Consider the following 16,157-nt stretch of genomic DNA (forward strand, 5'->3'; position numbering starts at 1 on the left):
GTGGTCAGGGCAGGCATCCTGCTTTACAGCACTGTCAAGTCGATCTGGGCCGCTGCCATGGCTGCCTGCCTCCTTCAGCTAGCTGCCTCTGCCATGTGGAAATGTGGTCGAGTCTTCTCCACAGGCGGTTATTTCTGTGTGTGAGAGGTGCTTATATTATTAGAACTGGCCAAAATAAAACAAGAAAAGGAATCTGACCGCATGCTTTACTAAACTCTCTCCACTTCTAAAGACTTAGACTCTTCCCCTCAGGCCTCTCAGTCTTGCCACAACCCGCCCTCTTTCAGCACGTCCGCTCCAACGCTTTCTTTACACCACCATCTCTCCAACATCTGTTCAAAAGCAAGTTGAAAGCAGTCGCCTTCTCATCTGTGAATCTACATATTTTCCCTCCTTCCCACTGAACTTCACTCTGGACTCGGTCTGACCCGCCGTGACAGCTCGTTAACATCCCTGTGAAGAGGCACAGGCCGACCTGCTCTGGTGCAAATGGTGATAGGGATAAAGTTCCCAGTGCCACAAGGCAGGCACAGCAGTCTGACATATTGCGGAATGAGCAAAGGTGTTGCCCTGCGCACGGCGCCCGACGCTCTGCTCCCATGGGATGTCAATATGCTGCAAGTGGCCTTTTACCTGAGCCACTCCAGCACGCAAACCATGAGAATGAATAAGTCATAGAAAAAAAAACTAAAATTATGTAAGTCATGACTCACTCGGCATAAAATAAGACAGCGAGAAGCCTGTCCCGCGCTGCCAGAGCCAAATCACGACGGCACTCATATTCGGGTACATTCACCCCTACAGCTGGGCCAAAGCTATCCACAGGGGCCTAAGTCCAGGACAGCCACCAAAATCCCACCGCTATATCCTCATCTAATTCTACCCTAATCTCCCCCTTGTTTATCAAAATCAGTCCATCCCTTGATGAACATATCAGCAGTCAATAACCTGCCTTTATTGTACACTATTTTAAGATTATAGAGTGGTATGTGACAGCAAAGCACTAGCAGGACTCGTTTATGGACTCAGTAAGTTCCCACTTGAGCCATCATCTTTGCACAACAAATGAGCTCAAGAGTGAGTGCTGGCAAGACAAAAGGGGGTCAGAGTTGCGATGGTTGGCCGCCCATTGCTATAATCTGAGCTCCTTAAGCAGGGGTTTGATGAATTATGTGATAACAATTAATTACATGTTTTTGGAGGCTGTTATTCTTCTTAAAATGGCCACAATATTCTTGACACTTGCTTCAAAGCTTCTCTTTTCAGCCTCTCTGCTGTGTTGATGCCGTGGTAATGCTGGTAGGAATGGGCAAATACCCTCATTCGCCACGACAGCTCTGACATGACTGTCAAAGTAAGGGTGGCAAGGGAGTTCGGGAAACAGGGAGCGAGAGACAGAGAGAAGACGCTACTCTCTCTCTCTCTCTCTCTCACTCCCTCACAGCTTCCTCACCATCTACCAGCGAGCGCTTCCAGGCCTGCCGAGGGTCTGGACAGGCCGCCAGGTGAAGTTACCGGGCACGGCTGCCAGCTTTGGCGAACAGGCACCAGGCTGGCACCGAATGTTCAGTACGAGACACAAATTACAACTGAAGAATGGGAGGAGGAGGAGGAGGAGGAGGAAGAGGAGAGCTTATGTGCACGCCGAGGTGCCTTCATGTTCAGACTGTGGCTCACCAAAGATATTAGAGGACCAGGAAAGGATGAAAGAGGGAAGTGTGTGTGGGATGGGAGGAGCTGGATGAGTTTAGGGTATATGGGGCGAGGCAGGGATTAGATTTGGGTGTCCATCTGTTATGCTACTTGAGCACAGGCGTTTCCCAATTCTAGAGAGTGCAATGAGGCTTAATTAAGATAAATCTGGTTGTTGCACATGCGGCTGCTCTATTAGTGGAAGAAAAATAGCAAGAACACCAAAACTTTTAACACTGGTTTACTGACCTTTTACTGTCACTAGTGTGAACATTGAGTTAGTTAATGAGTCAAAGCAGTTTTGATAATGAGTTAATTATTGAGGTCATTTATCAACTTAGTTGTTTCCAGCTTCCTAAATTCCAGGATTCGCTGCTTTTATTATTATGATTATTATTATTATTTTTTTTGCAAATTTGATGTGTTTAGACATTGAGATTTAGTTTAAGATTTCGGGGTACTTGTAATGCCAATTTTTCACTATTTCCTGACATTTTAAAGAGAAAACCACAAAAGAGATTTACCATTAATGAAAATAAATTGTTAGTTGCAGCCCTAATCTTTGCCATCTTCTTATCTGACGAGGCTGACATGAAAAGGCAAAGCAGAATCGAGCAATCAAACATCCACCTAACCTCGCACTCCAGCGAAAAGCTCAGCCAAGGGAGCTTCTTCACTCAATGCTAAATGATTTCAGGGTGATGAGAGGAGATGAGATAAAAATATCCAGGCTGCTCTGTCCTTATTTAGCAAAACAGGCCCACTGTGCAGAGCACAGTCTGAGCGGCATGTGGTGCGTTATCTGCGCTGGTATTAGCACTGGTGTTCACAGAGGCAATGAGGGCACTGGGCAACCTTATCTCCCTGAGTCCGAGTCAAGAACGCATTTTGCTGAGCGCCATCTTCACTGCACGTCCTGGGGGCCCCACTGTGTCCTTATGTGGAATAACAGAGCAGCATGTTTGTGTCTACAAACAAGTGTGAACAATCCTATCATTGCTCGTCAAGATAGTTACACGAGCAAATAAAAAAAAAAGAAACTTGGAATCAGCAGTAATTAATTAAGAGATTTAGGGATTAGAGAGGAGGCAAATACAATTAACCCAGAGAGCTTTCTTAAAACACCATGCAGTTTAATCTCAACAACAGGGACTGGGATTGCTTATCCAGCTGGTTATAGCCTCCAAAACAATCTTTGTTGTGCTGGACACCACGTGCCAGGTGTGGTTCAGCCCGTCTCACCTTGAGGACAGTGATGTTCCAAGCGTAGCTCTCCATGGCCTTCTGAAGTTTGCGGCCTTTTAGACCCTCTTTTGCTCCTATACGATGCAGGTCCTCATGGAAGTCCAGACCTGAACACAGACACACAGGACATGTGAATTCTGAATTGAACACACACTATAATTTACACAGTGAAGCCAAAAGCAGAACTGCAATGCAAAAATGACATTTAGTCCTAAACAACAAACACACAATCAGGACTTAATGAAGGTAGTAATACAGAAATTTGCTTGCTCTTATGGTCACTTTTGCAGTGTGCAGCACAAAGTCTGCAGAACAAAATACATCCAGTCAGCTCCTCATGAGCACCTTAATGGCCACAATAGCAGCCCACCGTACAATGTGCTGCATTGCTAATGGGGCTAAAATTGAGGTAGTGCAATGCAGGCTGACCTTTAATTGGTCTATCAGTAGGTCCGGCTTCATTTAGCCCAGGCAGACCATTACTAATCCTCTGGGCTTTAAGAACAAACTCCTCCTAATGCTGTGTGTCTCAGCCTGCTTGTCAGTCTGGCCCTGACAACTGACCTTATGCCACTCGTGCTTTGATTCGCTGGAAAGACATTGATGAAGCATAATGCGCTATAATTCACAAAAGCCCATCTTCACAAGTCATTCATTCTTCAGTCCTCAGCTATTTTCAGCAACTAGTCGGCAGATACGGCACCTCTACTGTTGTCAAGAGAAGTCTAATTAAATGGATTTTCACTGGAGAGCATGGAAGTACCTCAGCCCAGTGGCAGACTTTTGCTTGTTTTCTTGAAAAATAACTGTATAAACTAAGGTAAGAGAAAACATGTATGTAACAAAGCTATAAAATATTGAGTGATAAAATTGTTTATTATTTAATGCTCTGCTTACAATTTGCACAGTAAAAGTATGTCATGCTCTCCTGATCAGGTCATGCAGTTACATCATCTCCCACCACACAATGACATTATGTTGTCGTCAGTAGAGATAATTCTGCATGCATCAGGGCTCAGATGCACGAACACTGTATGTACAGTATACACAGGCCTCCTCGTCTCATTCAAAATGTATGCAAACATCATTCCAGCAAGTTGACATAACTGTCCGTTTGTCATCTTTCCAAAATAACCTGCAGCAGACTTAAAACAGATCAAAAGGTCAGGAAGGAAATACAGGAAATACAATCTCTGGCCTTCTGTGTGCATCACACTCAAGAACCAGGACCTCAGTTGTCTTTCATTTCCATATAATTGGTGATTTACAGCCATGGCAGAATATCTGTTTCTGAGCTTGAAAGTTGTGTTAACAGGGTTTAGGCCTGATTTGATCTTGTAATCTGGTGTAGTTAATGGGCTGTTGCTAGTGCATAGCTGAGCCAAGGCGGTGTGCGATCACAGAATTTGGGGAGCGAGGCAGGCAGAGAGCTGAATAAGAGATGAAATTAGCTGGAGGCGGCTCGTCGTAATACAGCCTCTTCAAGCATTTAATTTCCCAATTATTAAGCATTTCCTTCCCCCAACAGTCACACACTTGCGGTTTCTTACTGTCACTTAAAATCTGTGAAATTCGAGCTAATAAACAAAATGTGGCCCCCATGGCACTCTCTGACGAGACAGGATCTTATGCTTAGCTTCTCTAGTGGAAACAGACAGAGGCAGAGAAATGAACGCTTAGGCAGACAGGACTGAGGGACAACATGTCTTTTCTGAGTGGACACACATGCGCGCAAACACACACAGACACACACACACACACACACACACCCCTCAGTAAATGCTCACAGTCTCTGCATAGAGCAGAGAGGGATTTTTGCCTTTGTAATGAGTTCTGCAGCAGCACCTCTTACTGTATGCTCCAGATACAAATGCACAGAAAAGGAGAAGCAGCTCCAGCAAGAGAGAGGGAGTGGGAGAGCAAGGTGAGTAAATATTAAAATCAAACAGAATCTCCAAACAGGATCTGATGAAAAGAAATGATGAAAACAAAGATGGGAAAGGGGGTGAGAGGGAGCTACATACAGTCAGAACAGTGTTTCATTAATTCATCTTGAGTCATACACGCCGCAGAGCCCAGGCAGAATACCATCATTGCAAACAGAGAATGGGATTTTCCAGCTGCTGATGAGCTGGGAAAACAATGACTGCACAAAGCCGAGGAAGACAAAAGGGGGGGTGTCTTTATCCCTTGGATTTTCATGGTAATGGAATCCACATGGAGTGGCCTTGAACCATACCAACACAGTCGGAGTCGTCAGAAAGAGAGACAGTCTTTGCATGGAAGGGAACATCAATAAATAACAGTGAGGCTTGCAGGAAGGCAGCAGCTCCTGAACTCTGAATTCAGTGAGCTTGCACCTGTTCCGGGGCCTGGTTTAAGGTCTCTAAGGTAGCTGCTGTTCTGCTAGCATCTAAAACTAAAAGAGGAGTTTCTCAGAAAAGCTGTCCACAATGTTCTCTCAGCAGCACTTTAAGATAGCAGGTTGAGCTGATTTTAACTATTTTGGAAACTTGTGGGCAGTTCAAAGACCCTGCACACCTGTGCTCCACGATCACGGAGTTCCTTTCTCGGGGCTGTGTGTGCATGCGCTGGATTGACTGACATCTGTCAATCTCCTGTTAGTTTTCTAGTGGGATGGGTTACAACTTTATCATTCTTATTGGTACAAGGGGTTTGGTGACATGGCGTAACCTGAGCAGGCGTGATCAACCACAATACCTGCAAGCACCTGTGCATGTGTGCAGGGCCTGTATCAACACATATGCATCATATAACTTGATCATATGTTTTGCATGTAAAATCAGACTAAATTAACTAACTATGGTGATCAAATTAATGTAGCAGGAAGTTGAATGAAAGAGAAATACACAGCAATGCAAGTGCAGTACTTGACTAAATGTACTAGTTATTCACCGCCGCTGTTTTTAGCATCCAACAGCTGCAGCTCCCTTGATTCTTGGTTTTTAGCCACTGAGCCTGAAGTGAGCTGTAGCTGCTGAATGCTAACAACATTATCACCATTTTCAATAAAGTTTTACCAGCCTGCACACGAGCAGACACACTTTGAGCTGAATACGGACGTGAAAGCACAGATTATCCTTAAAATGTTCAGAAAAACTGCAAAAAAGAAAAAGAAATCGTAACTTGAGAAAATCCTTTTAGAAGCTAGAGGAGCAAAGGCTCATTAGGAGAGGGAGTGAGAGTGGGAGTGGGAGTTGTGCTCTCCATACACAAACAGATTAGATATGCGTGCAGACACATAAGCCAGTGTAAAGCGTACACACACACACAGACGCAAACACACAGTGGTAGCATCTGGAGGTGCCAGAGTGTGCTTCCCAGCTGTCTATCTGGTCTCCCATTAGCAGTGTGTGTGATGGCGAGCCATCAATAGTGCCCAGGGGGGATCATCCGGCACCTCTCCATCCTCATCAACACGTCAGCTTCACTGCCCAAATTAAACTGATTAGCTGCAATAATGACGGGGCATAAGCTGAACACAGGAAGGAGAGGGAGGAGGGGCGTTTGGGAAGTAAGGGCCATAACAACCCAAAACTGTCCCGCATCTCCGTGTCTCATCTCCTGATGCATGAGCGAGGAGTCCGCCAACGTGCCACCCGTGCCACAAAATTCAAAACGAAAGGCAAGTTAAGAGGTCGGCGCTTAGTTCAGGTCCCTCATTTCAGATTGCGGCCTGTGCGTCATAGTGATTATGGCCCTGTCACAACAGCATTTAGCTGATGAGTAGAGCACACTTTCACTGGCTGGGGCAAACGTGTCAGGTCCAATCAAAGGCCTTAAATTAAGCTTAGATGCAGAACACACACACACACCTTACTCCATTCCATACTCCCTCAGTAATGCTTTAATAGCACCTTTTTCAGCGTCTCACACAGCCATTACACCAAAATTATACCTTTGGCTTCCAGATCGATCAGAGGGACAAAACCTTTCCAATTCCGTGCAAATCCACCATCTCGCTCGTCATACGCCTCAACTCTCGATTCTCTGTTGGGGCTGATGCTATTGTCATCGTCAGTCTGCACATAATCATATGGCTTATGAGATGGCTTCTGAAGGGTGCATTCAGGCCTTGTCAGTCTCTCAAAAAGAGGTAAATCCATGCTTTCCTAGCCTTCACAAAGATGCAGCGTTTTGTTGGGGAGTCATGATTTAATCACAATTTCCTCCACGGATTCTCTGCTCTCTAGAGGATTAGAAATGCTTATAATGAACCAGACGGGAGCGAAACAAGACACAGATGACAGAAAGAGGGACAAAGCCCATTTAGGGAGAACGGGCTGTGTTGCAGCATTGTGCAGGGAGGCAGGTGAGTCTGTGTTGCATTTCATTAGATCGTCTGATTGCAAGATTAGATTGAAGTAGCTTAGCTCAACCCCTCTCAACCTTTCCATTTGTCCCATTTTCAGCATCATGAAGGTCAAGTTTAAGCATTTTAGGATCTCACAGTGAGCGGCACAGGTTTGCCAGCTGCTCATCAAAAATAAGAAATAACGCAATCAATCCCAATTCTCCATACTAGAATCGGTTTTATATAATAATATCACTCTATAGATGTATTTCATTTCTATTTGCGCTAAGCCATACTGCTAAAAACACTTGACGCTCCATTATGAGAAAATCCTGCAAATATGTGAACAAAAGCAGCAGCAGAAATCCAAACAACAGGGACCTGATGAGTCAGGATGCAGATGGAGAGGACAAAGAGTGGGACAGAAGTGTCAACACTAATATTGGAAAGTCATTTGTTTATTTAACACAGGAGGGACATTATCACAGGCAGTGCAAACCACTTTAACTACTCTTTATTCTATCTTGTCTTAATTGATATTCAATCTAATCTGTATTTTCTTCCGTCATAATCATAAATGTGTGTTTTATACTTTGTGCTTGCAGGTGCAAATGGAGCTGTTGCACATCATTAACAAAAAACATCATTAACTGCCACACATAGACCGCATTCTGAGATAATCTCACTTTCTATCCTCTTCGGCAACAACAAGGTTAAATTTCATTTAAAGTTCAGAACTGTTATTTAGAAATTTTGATTTGAGGCAGCAGGATACATTATATAGCTTTTTTACACATGAAAAGCGGAGTAATTGGATTTCGGTAAACAGCGTTGGGGCATCTGTCTCTCTGGCAGCCTGCTGAAAAGCCACATTATGTCGGAGAAAAAGCTGTTTTTTCTACATTGTATTTTTCCGCTCTTTTTTTTTCCTCTAGCCTCGTGTATCGCTATCAAAACTACAACAGCGACTGTCTGGGAGCATGAATGAACAGACACGGCAGTTATGTGCGTTTGAGAGCGGCGGGGGTTTAGGGGTTGAGGCATGTGTGTGTGAGTGCTGGGGGCAGGGGAGTGGGCGATAGGGAAAGTGCTATGTTTGGCATGCAGCTGAGGCCCCTCAGGGCTGTCGCTCCATCCCTCTGCCTCATTGTATCATTCTTACATAATGCTGCTCTTACGTGAAAACCTCGTAACTCCAAATTTATGAATTTCCATGTTTTCACTTCAATTGGATACGGATTAGATGCTCTTTGAGAAAATGCTTAACCCCCTGGGCTTGTGAGGCCCTTTCAGAATTGATTTAATGACTTAAAGAGGCACCAAACATGTTTGATTTTTGTACTGTAGCTTCTGAAAACTTGACATTCTGGTTGCTGTCAGGTTTTCACCTGACAGCGGCAGTAAACTGAGCATCAGCCTCCGGTATCCAGCTAGTGCCACCGCTGTGAGTGGGGCTGCGGCTGTGTGGGGTTTAAGCTCTGCTTAACTCTGCAGCCATCGCCTTTGAAGACGCTTCCAGCTCTGGGCTAGGGGGACCACGGAGGCAGGGGACAGCTCTGTGACTGGAGCCGCAGCGTTCAACCTACATCCCTGGGTAATTGCACAGTGCGAATATCAGCTATCAGCTTGTTGTGGTGTGGGGAGTGAAGCATATGCCTGCCTCTGTGTGACACCAGGGAGCGAAGCTGGGCATAGCAGGCTTAAATTGGCTTATCGGCCTCAGGATATTGGGCTGGCTTGTGCTCGTGAGTGAGCCTTCCCTGTCTACTTTGCGTTTATCGTACACAAAACACACAACGACGGCCACACCGACGACAAATGACTTTCCATGTTTGCATTAGCTATTATGAACTCTCTAATAGGCCTGAATCTGTTGGTGTCGCATTTGTTTCCGTTCTTGCATACTTCATTAGAATGTGAGGCAAAAACATGCGGAATGAAGAGGTCAGTATTCAAACTATGCTCTGCCATTTGAGGAACTCTTCAGCAGAGGCACTTCTGCCTTGTAGAGAAGCAAGGCAAATGAGGAACAATTAGCGCTGAATGTAAAAGAGGCTGGGGAAGACAAGCCACAGGATTTCTTGATTTGAAGCCATTTCTCTCCTAATGATCTTATTATGGCGTATTTGATCCTTTCCTCTAAAAGGCCGGACCTCTTACATCGAGCACCCTTTTTAAAAGCGCTGCGCTGATGAAATGTTTCTTTAATTCCCTCTTTTCCTCTCCGTTTTGCCCTGTCACTCCTCACTCCGTCAAACCTTTTCATTCCTCTCTTCCTCTCAAACGATGTTAACCTCTCTGTCCTCTTTTCTCCCCTTTGTCTGCGTGGCTGGCTGACTGTTTCCACCTGCCCACTGACATGATAACTACTCGGCGGTGACTCACTGATGACGGCCGGTTCCATCAACAGCAGCGACGGCTGATGTTGATGGAGATGCTGCAGCGCCGGATAAACTGTCCTCATTCTATTAGGTGGGAGGACGCGACACATAATACGTTTGAAGGCTGCAGATGCACGTTCTCTCAGCGCGATTCATTCGGACCGGAGAGCAGGAGAGCTGAAAATATTCACCGCCTCAGATACATTTATGTTTCTTCATGCCTCATGATCTTATTTTTCGTGAACAAATTAAAGAAATATGCGAGTAAGTGAGGTAATTTCATTTGTGTCTGATACAAATGTCGTCCTTGAAATGTGAGTCGTTTTCCTCACAGCGGCACGGAGATCGATCTAATCTCGTCTCATGGTGCTGACAACCAAAATATCAGCCTGGATGATGATCCAGTTGTGATCAACATGCCGTGCAGTGCGGAAAAAGAGGAGGATGAACAGGGACGTTGCAGCTGAGGACTCAGCTCAGCCCCTGAGGCAGCATACCTGCTCGTTGTGCTTGTGTGAGCTTGGAGTAGACGACGTCGGCTGACTCAATCAGAGTTCTGCTGGTTTGGATCATCTGGAAGACAAAGAAGAAACTCATTTGAATCACATCTCAGCATCAAACCGCGGTCCGGCCTTCGGCAGAGGCCCGATCAAACACTGTAAACAAACACCAAGAGGGAAACACTTCATGTGAACTACTAAGTGGCGTCTGCCACTTAGTAGTTCACAATGTTTAGCCTAACAGTCACCCCAACAGCCAGGGCTCATTTTGAAGTGGATTTAGCTGCTATATTTACAGGCACACAAACAATTCACCCTTAACCCAATTAAGGCAACATAGCTGTCATGTAAATGTCTTTATCTGATGACTATAATTGGGGTAAGATCATAATCAGAGGAAGCAGATTCTTTTTAATTAATTGGGCGTGTAAGCAACACAGTTCGGATTTGTTTTGCCTCGTATGTAAGTACAAGAGAAAGCTCGATAAAATGCGTGAGGAAAGCTAAATTGAAAGCAGTCTGTTTAGTATTTCAGCTTTGTCACGCCAGTGTTTAACTCGACGGCCTTGCAAAAAGATTTGCTTCCCAGACGGGACCTGCCTGAGACGTTTAAGTAATTATTTTCTGGCCGATAATTTAATAGTTGCAGGTTTTCGTGTGAGAATATGCTTTTAAATTACAGTAAACTGATTATTTCTGGGTCATTTAAAGATGACTTTTGCTTTTTCCTGTGTGTAATTGCTGTACACGTGTTTGAGTTTGTTCATATTTGTCGTCTTTTGTTATCTTCTTGTTGAGCTGTTTGTTTGAAATCCTCCTCTGAATTTGTTCTCTGCACTGAGAACCAGATTCACATGTAGTTATCATCATCGAAATGACATGTTTTCATCTCTACTCTACTTGTATCTGACCAACACAACGCTGTGCGGTTTGAGCCCTAAACATCTTCCCACAGGCTGAGGAGGAGCAGCTGGACCAGCCCTGCGGCACTGAGGAGGAAGCTAATGAAGTTTCACACCCCTGTTAGCAGGGAGACAGGAAGTGGCTCTCATACTGTGTGTGTGCATGCCTTTTCTTGTTTCGGTATTCTTACGAGAACTGGCTTCTAGTTTAGGTTTCTGAGCTCATTTTGGAGGCGATTTAATCTAAGGATTGATAAAATTTTAAAAAACATACAGAAATCTATGATGTCTAATACATGAGGTATCTGATGAACCAGCATTTCCGAGACCTTCTCCACCCATCCCCAGATAACGGAAGGACATACTGTGAGGCATAGCAACAGTGAAAGTAAGACAGAGAGCAAATATTTCCAATAGCAGCAAGCAGGCAGTCGTCAGTGCAGCATGTCTTGAAGCTGCACCGGATTCTGGTCTTGAAAGTATCACCTCTGTCTGCGTACTGTGGTGGATTTCTTCCTGTGTAACTGTAAAAGTTATGCTAAAAACATCCAAATCTCACTTTCCGGCCTGACATTAGCTTTTGATTAAGACAACTGCTTATTTATTTATCATATGTGCCATTTTAGCTGCGGTGTAAACAGATCTATCCGCACATACAGTACATGCACACACATGTGTCTGTGTGTGTGAGCTTGTTCCAGTTTGCCAATGCTTTGTTCAGCTCAGGGTTACAACGCAGCCCACATGGGGGTGACTGAGGACACGCGCGCTGATATGCTACAGCGAGTGGCCCGGTGTTGGCAGCCGTGCACCCATGAAGTCACATGCATTTACACACATGTACACACACGCACACACAAACAGTGGGGCCTCTGTTCTTGAGCTGGGACTGGACCAACAGGCCAGTCTCTTGGAAGCAAACACTCAGCTGACCAGGCCCGAGCAGCAGGATAAGGCCATAGGCTAATGTATGTGCATCTGATAACAGCCAGCCACTGATATAATTCAACATACAGGAGCGTTTGTATGTGAGGATGACTGCCAGACTGGAGGTGGGTGCTGCTATTATGGGTGACAAGAGAAGAAAAATACACTTTTAGTTGAATTTTACAAGCACAGTTTTGATATTGGCAATGTTGTTTTTGAACACCCTTTAAAAAACTGATTGTTCAGATGAATAAAGTAACAAAGACAAACATTTTTTGGTGTTAAAGGCCTTGAGATGCTCTAATATGTACAACTTTAATATATGGATTTCTGCTTGCCCCCTTAAAGACTTTTTTTGTGGACTGGAGCGTCTCTGACAGTCCCAGACTTCCAGTCTGGTGTGAAGCCTCATAAAAGCCAGAGCAGATTCCATTAGGATCTGCTTGCTGCGTCGCTCCTGATATCAGCGCACCCCTGTAGGTGTTAATAGCAGGAGCGCCCATGATCTGAACGGCATGGACACAACAACCTCGGTCCTCCCTCGTGACCCACTTCGCCAGCTCCCACCAAGCCTCACAGGAGGGGAGGAGGAGGAGGAGAGGAAAACAGCGGGTGATAACTAATTACAGACGGAGTTGTCCAAACCCCTTTTGGGCCGTACCAATGTCAAGTGGCGAAAAATGCAGTGTTCTTGTAAGAGAGGGGGCAGGATGGAGAAGGATGTGTGAAATTATACAATGAGAAGCTGCATCTTGACAATCTGACAATTACGTGGTTCTGGCCACGTTCAGAAGCCTTGTAAAGCACATCCAGCTGTGGGAACGCTTGAATCAAATGATAAATACAAAGTAGGATGAAAGGAGCATTTTTCATCTCTATTTCTTTTCTGAGATCTGCACAGAGCAGGAAGTGCACACAGGGAAGCCTCTGTTATCATACTTAAATGCCAGAGTGCTCTGACATTTTATCTTCAGCTGACATAGATATTTACTGATGTTACACGCTATAATAAGAGTGTAATTGTCTTGCATGAGCACAGTACAAGATCTAAATAAGCGTGTGCGTGTAATGAATTTGTATAATATTGATTTCTGAAGGGCATTTCTGCTTGTTCAAAACATTGTTCATATGTGTAAGATCAAATTCAGCCTCTCACTGCAGCAGTATAAACATTTCTGTCTGCCCGACAGCCTCACATGCTGGTGCATACACATGTCGTTTACCATGTCATAGGCGGTGAGCACTTTGCGCAGCAGCTCAGGAACCGGACCCTGAGCCTCCATGGTGGGGTAAGTCTCGCTCAGGTCCACTGTTACCCTCAGTGAGCGCTCGCTGTTCATCAGCCATGTGGACACGGTCAGGATACACTGCTTCATGTTGGCCGCCGGGGTCAGGCCACAGAGCTCCTTGAAGGACACCATGGCATTCTGGGAAGAAAGGACAGCAGTTTGGGTGTGAACACATAAAAAAGAGAGTAAAAAGAAGGAACTCTGTGTCCTGCTTTTATGTCTGTTTTGCTTCTATTCAACACGCTCATCTTCAGTTGCTCTGGGAAGCAGCATCAATTAAAAAGTGTTAAATATTCCAGCGCTAACAAATAAATTCACATAAATATTCAGCATGTGGTGTCCTCTTTGTCCTTGAACCTCTTAGCTGTCGCCACAGTGAGTTTGTGTTCCAGTGCAACCAACCAAAGCAACACAAGCAACTGAGGCAAATTCCTGTGGAGTTATTGTGCTTGGCAAATGGAGCGATTGCGGTCCTAATGGAATGGTAAATATTGCCAGCACTTTTTTGCAGATGACCTTGAGCGAGGAGATTTAATGAGAGGGATCGTGATACTCCCCTCAGACCAGAAACAAGATAAGATAGCAGCGCAGTGTTTGTCTTGGTGACAGTAAAATTATCGGTTTCCCATAACGTCAGCGTGCTCATTCAACAGCCCAGAGGCTCTGGAGCCAAACTGGCCACTTCCTGGAGGTGCTAAGAACATTCAGTTACTCATCCCTCTATTCCTTTATTTCTCTTTTCTCACATTTTCTCTGTGGCTTTTTTCAACACATGTCCCTTTTTCTTCTCTCACTGCAAAAATCCAGCCTAAAACTATCAAATATTAAGCAAATACCAAAGCATTCGTCTCCTTATGTTCCTGTTCCTGCATTGACCAATGGACATTTTAACTCTTTGCTGCAAGATAAATAAAGAAGTCTCAATCTCAACATGTCCTGTTTATTCTATTCTATTACTGATAGCAAATCTTTTTAGCAAAGCAGGTCTGCCGTCAATCACAAAGTTATTCGAACCATGAGCTCCTCCTCTCCACATTTTGTCAGCCAGAAGACATTGAATTAAATTGAATTTGGAACATGCTGCCAGCCTCACTTCCCCTCTGTTTTGCTCACTCTTCATCAATCCTGGGCCAGCCTGCTTTCCAGTCCACCAAAGCCAGAGTTTCTGAAAGTCTCGGTTCAAAGGCTTTGCAACTCCAGAAACTAGACAAGTGCCTCTCGCTGCATTTTATTCTTCAGCCAGTGTGGGAATTTACAGCGTTAGCTAAAGTCATCATGTTTTGGTCATAAACAAGTGCTTGTTTGTCGGCACTGAACACTGAAGCTGTGTAATGTAGAGTAAAATCCAAAAATACTACGACTACACTGCTGTCAAGTCCAGTGTAAAATTAGGGATTAAGTATCATTCGTAGAATATGCATCAGTGTTGTTTTTACACAGGCTGCGACAGCCTTAATCTGTTGGTAATTTTGCTGTTTACAGCATAGAATACACACACTGCTTATCAGATGCTTCATTGTCATGATTATGTGGTCAGCCAGCATCATCCTCCATTTCTATTTATTAGCATAGTTTATTGATAGGTCAGATGGTCAAGCTTGATGGGCCTGCTGCTAAACCACAAAGCCAATGACTTTTTAGCGGTCTGATGCGCAGCCTTTTGACAGGCTGGAACACTTCAAACATTACATTTTTATCCAAACAAAAGTTTTAATGTTAATTATATGGTGGGAGCCCTAAAACACACACACACACACACATATATCTCTTTTCACAGTGAAACCTCCCTCAGTAAGGGGCTGTGCCTGGTGGACATTAACTGAAACAAAAGTGATTTGCTCAAAAAAAAAAACAAAAAAAAAACCAGATCACTGGCACTAATGCAGGTGCCGCTCTCTGTCTGTGGCTCATATCTGATTACCATTACTATACTGGAGTGTTTGGCACTGACAATTAAATGAAATGTGCAGTAATATAACATATATAATGGCATTGATGCAAAATGTGAAATGTGTGATTACACATGAGGCACAAACTTGCCACTGCTGCAGAAATGTTTTTCTGATGATTGATTTCACATTCTGTTACTGCTATCTGACAAGATCGACATTCATACAGACAGTTAAAGAAACTGAAAACCTAAAGACCTCATGATTTTATTGTTGTTTGTTTTGTTACAACTTTGTTCATGTTTAAAAAAAGAAAAAAAATGGAATCTGAGAATTCTTAAATTGCACAGAATGTTCCTGTGACGTCACACAGGCACTTTACCAGGTAACTGCTCTGCCTGATCGGTCAGTAGTTTCACAGCCACGTTAGATAATATCTTTAAAACATAAAGTAGAAAAACCAAAGCAGGGAAGAAATATGGAGGCCCAGCAAAAGAAAAAACTGGAAGCCACAAACAGCAACACCAAAGACCTCGGCTGTCAGGTCAAGCCTGATGTCCCGGAGGATCAATTGACACAGATGAAGAGAAAAAATGCTCTTCTAAGAAATCGGCTGGAAAAAGCACAAATGAAGCAGTGCCCGTCTGATTGTAGACTCGAAGCTGCAGAGGAGAGGATCGCAACACTGACAACTGAGCTGGAGAAGGCACACCATGACCTGGTGACCTCTGAAAACAATGTTGCAGGTCTGATTGAAAAAACGGACACGGCAAAGGAGGAGCAGAAGCAGCAAAGCGCACACGCGGCTGCAAACGTGCAGCAGGCCCTGAGTCTGAAAACTCCTGGGATGGTGAAAAGGGCTCCAACAAAGTACCAGTGGCACAGAACCCACAGGGGCCGAGAGCTGCAGAATGAGCTGGAGAATGACGGAGATGTTGGTCCAAAAAGGAAAAGAGATGCGGGCTGGCCAGGCTCTTCAAATGCTGTGGTTCCAGCTAAACGCCAGCTCTTTGGACT

At 44.5% G+C, this 16,157-nt stretch overlaps 1 protein-coding gene across 1 annotated transcript in view; it reads right to left on the bottom strand.

Annotated features, from left to right (window-relative positions):
* si:ch211-210g13.5 (inactive phospholipase C-like protein 2) overlaps positions 1-16,157 on the bottom strand; it is a 64,451-nt gene that overhangs the window by 2,239 nt on the left and 46,055 nt on the right. Inside the window, exons 3-5 of the mRNA XM_041957697.1 lie at positions 13,186-13,389; positions 10,131-10,206; positions 2,935-3,044 (exon numbers count right to left, since the gene is read on the bottom strand). Coding sequence (XP_041813631.1) covers positions 2,935-3,044; positions 10,131-10,206; positions 13,186-13,389 — 390 coding nt within the window. The remainder of the gene's footprint in view (positions 1-2,934; positions 3,045-10,130; positions 10,207-13,185; positions 13,390-16,157) is intronic.

Source organism: Chelmon rostratus, chromosome 17 (genome assembly GCF_017976325.1).
Source record: "Chelmon rostratus isolate fCheRos1 chromosome 17, fCheRos1.pri, whole genome shotgun sequence".
Taxonomy (NCBI): domain Eukaryota; kingdom Metazoa; phylum Chordata; class Actinopteri; order Chaetodontiformes; family Chaetodontidae; genus Chelmon; species Chelmon rostratus.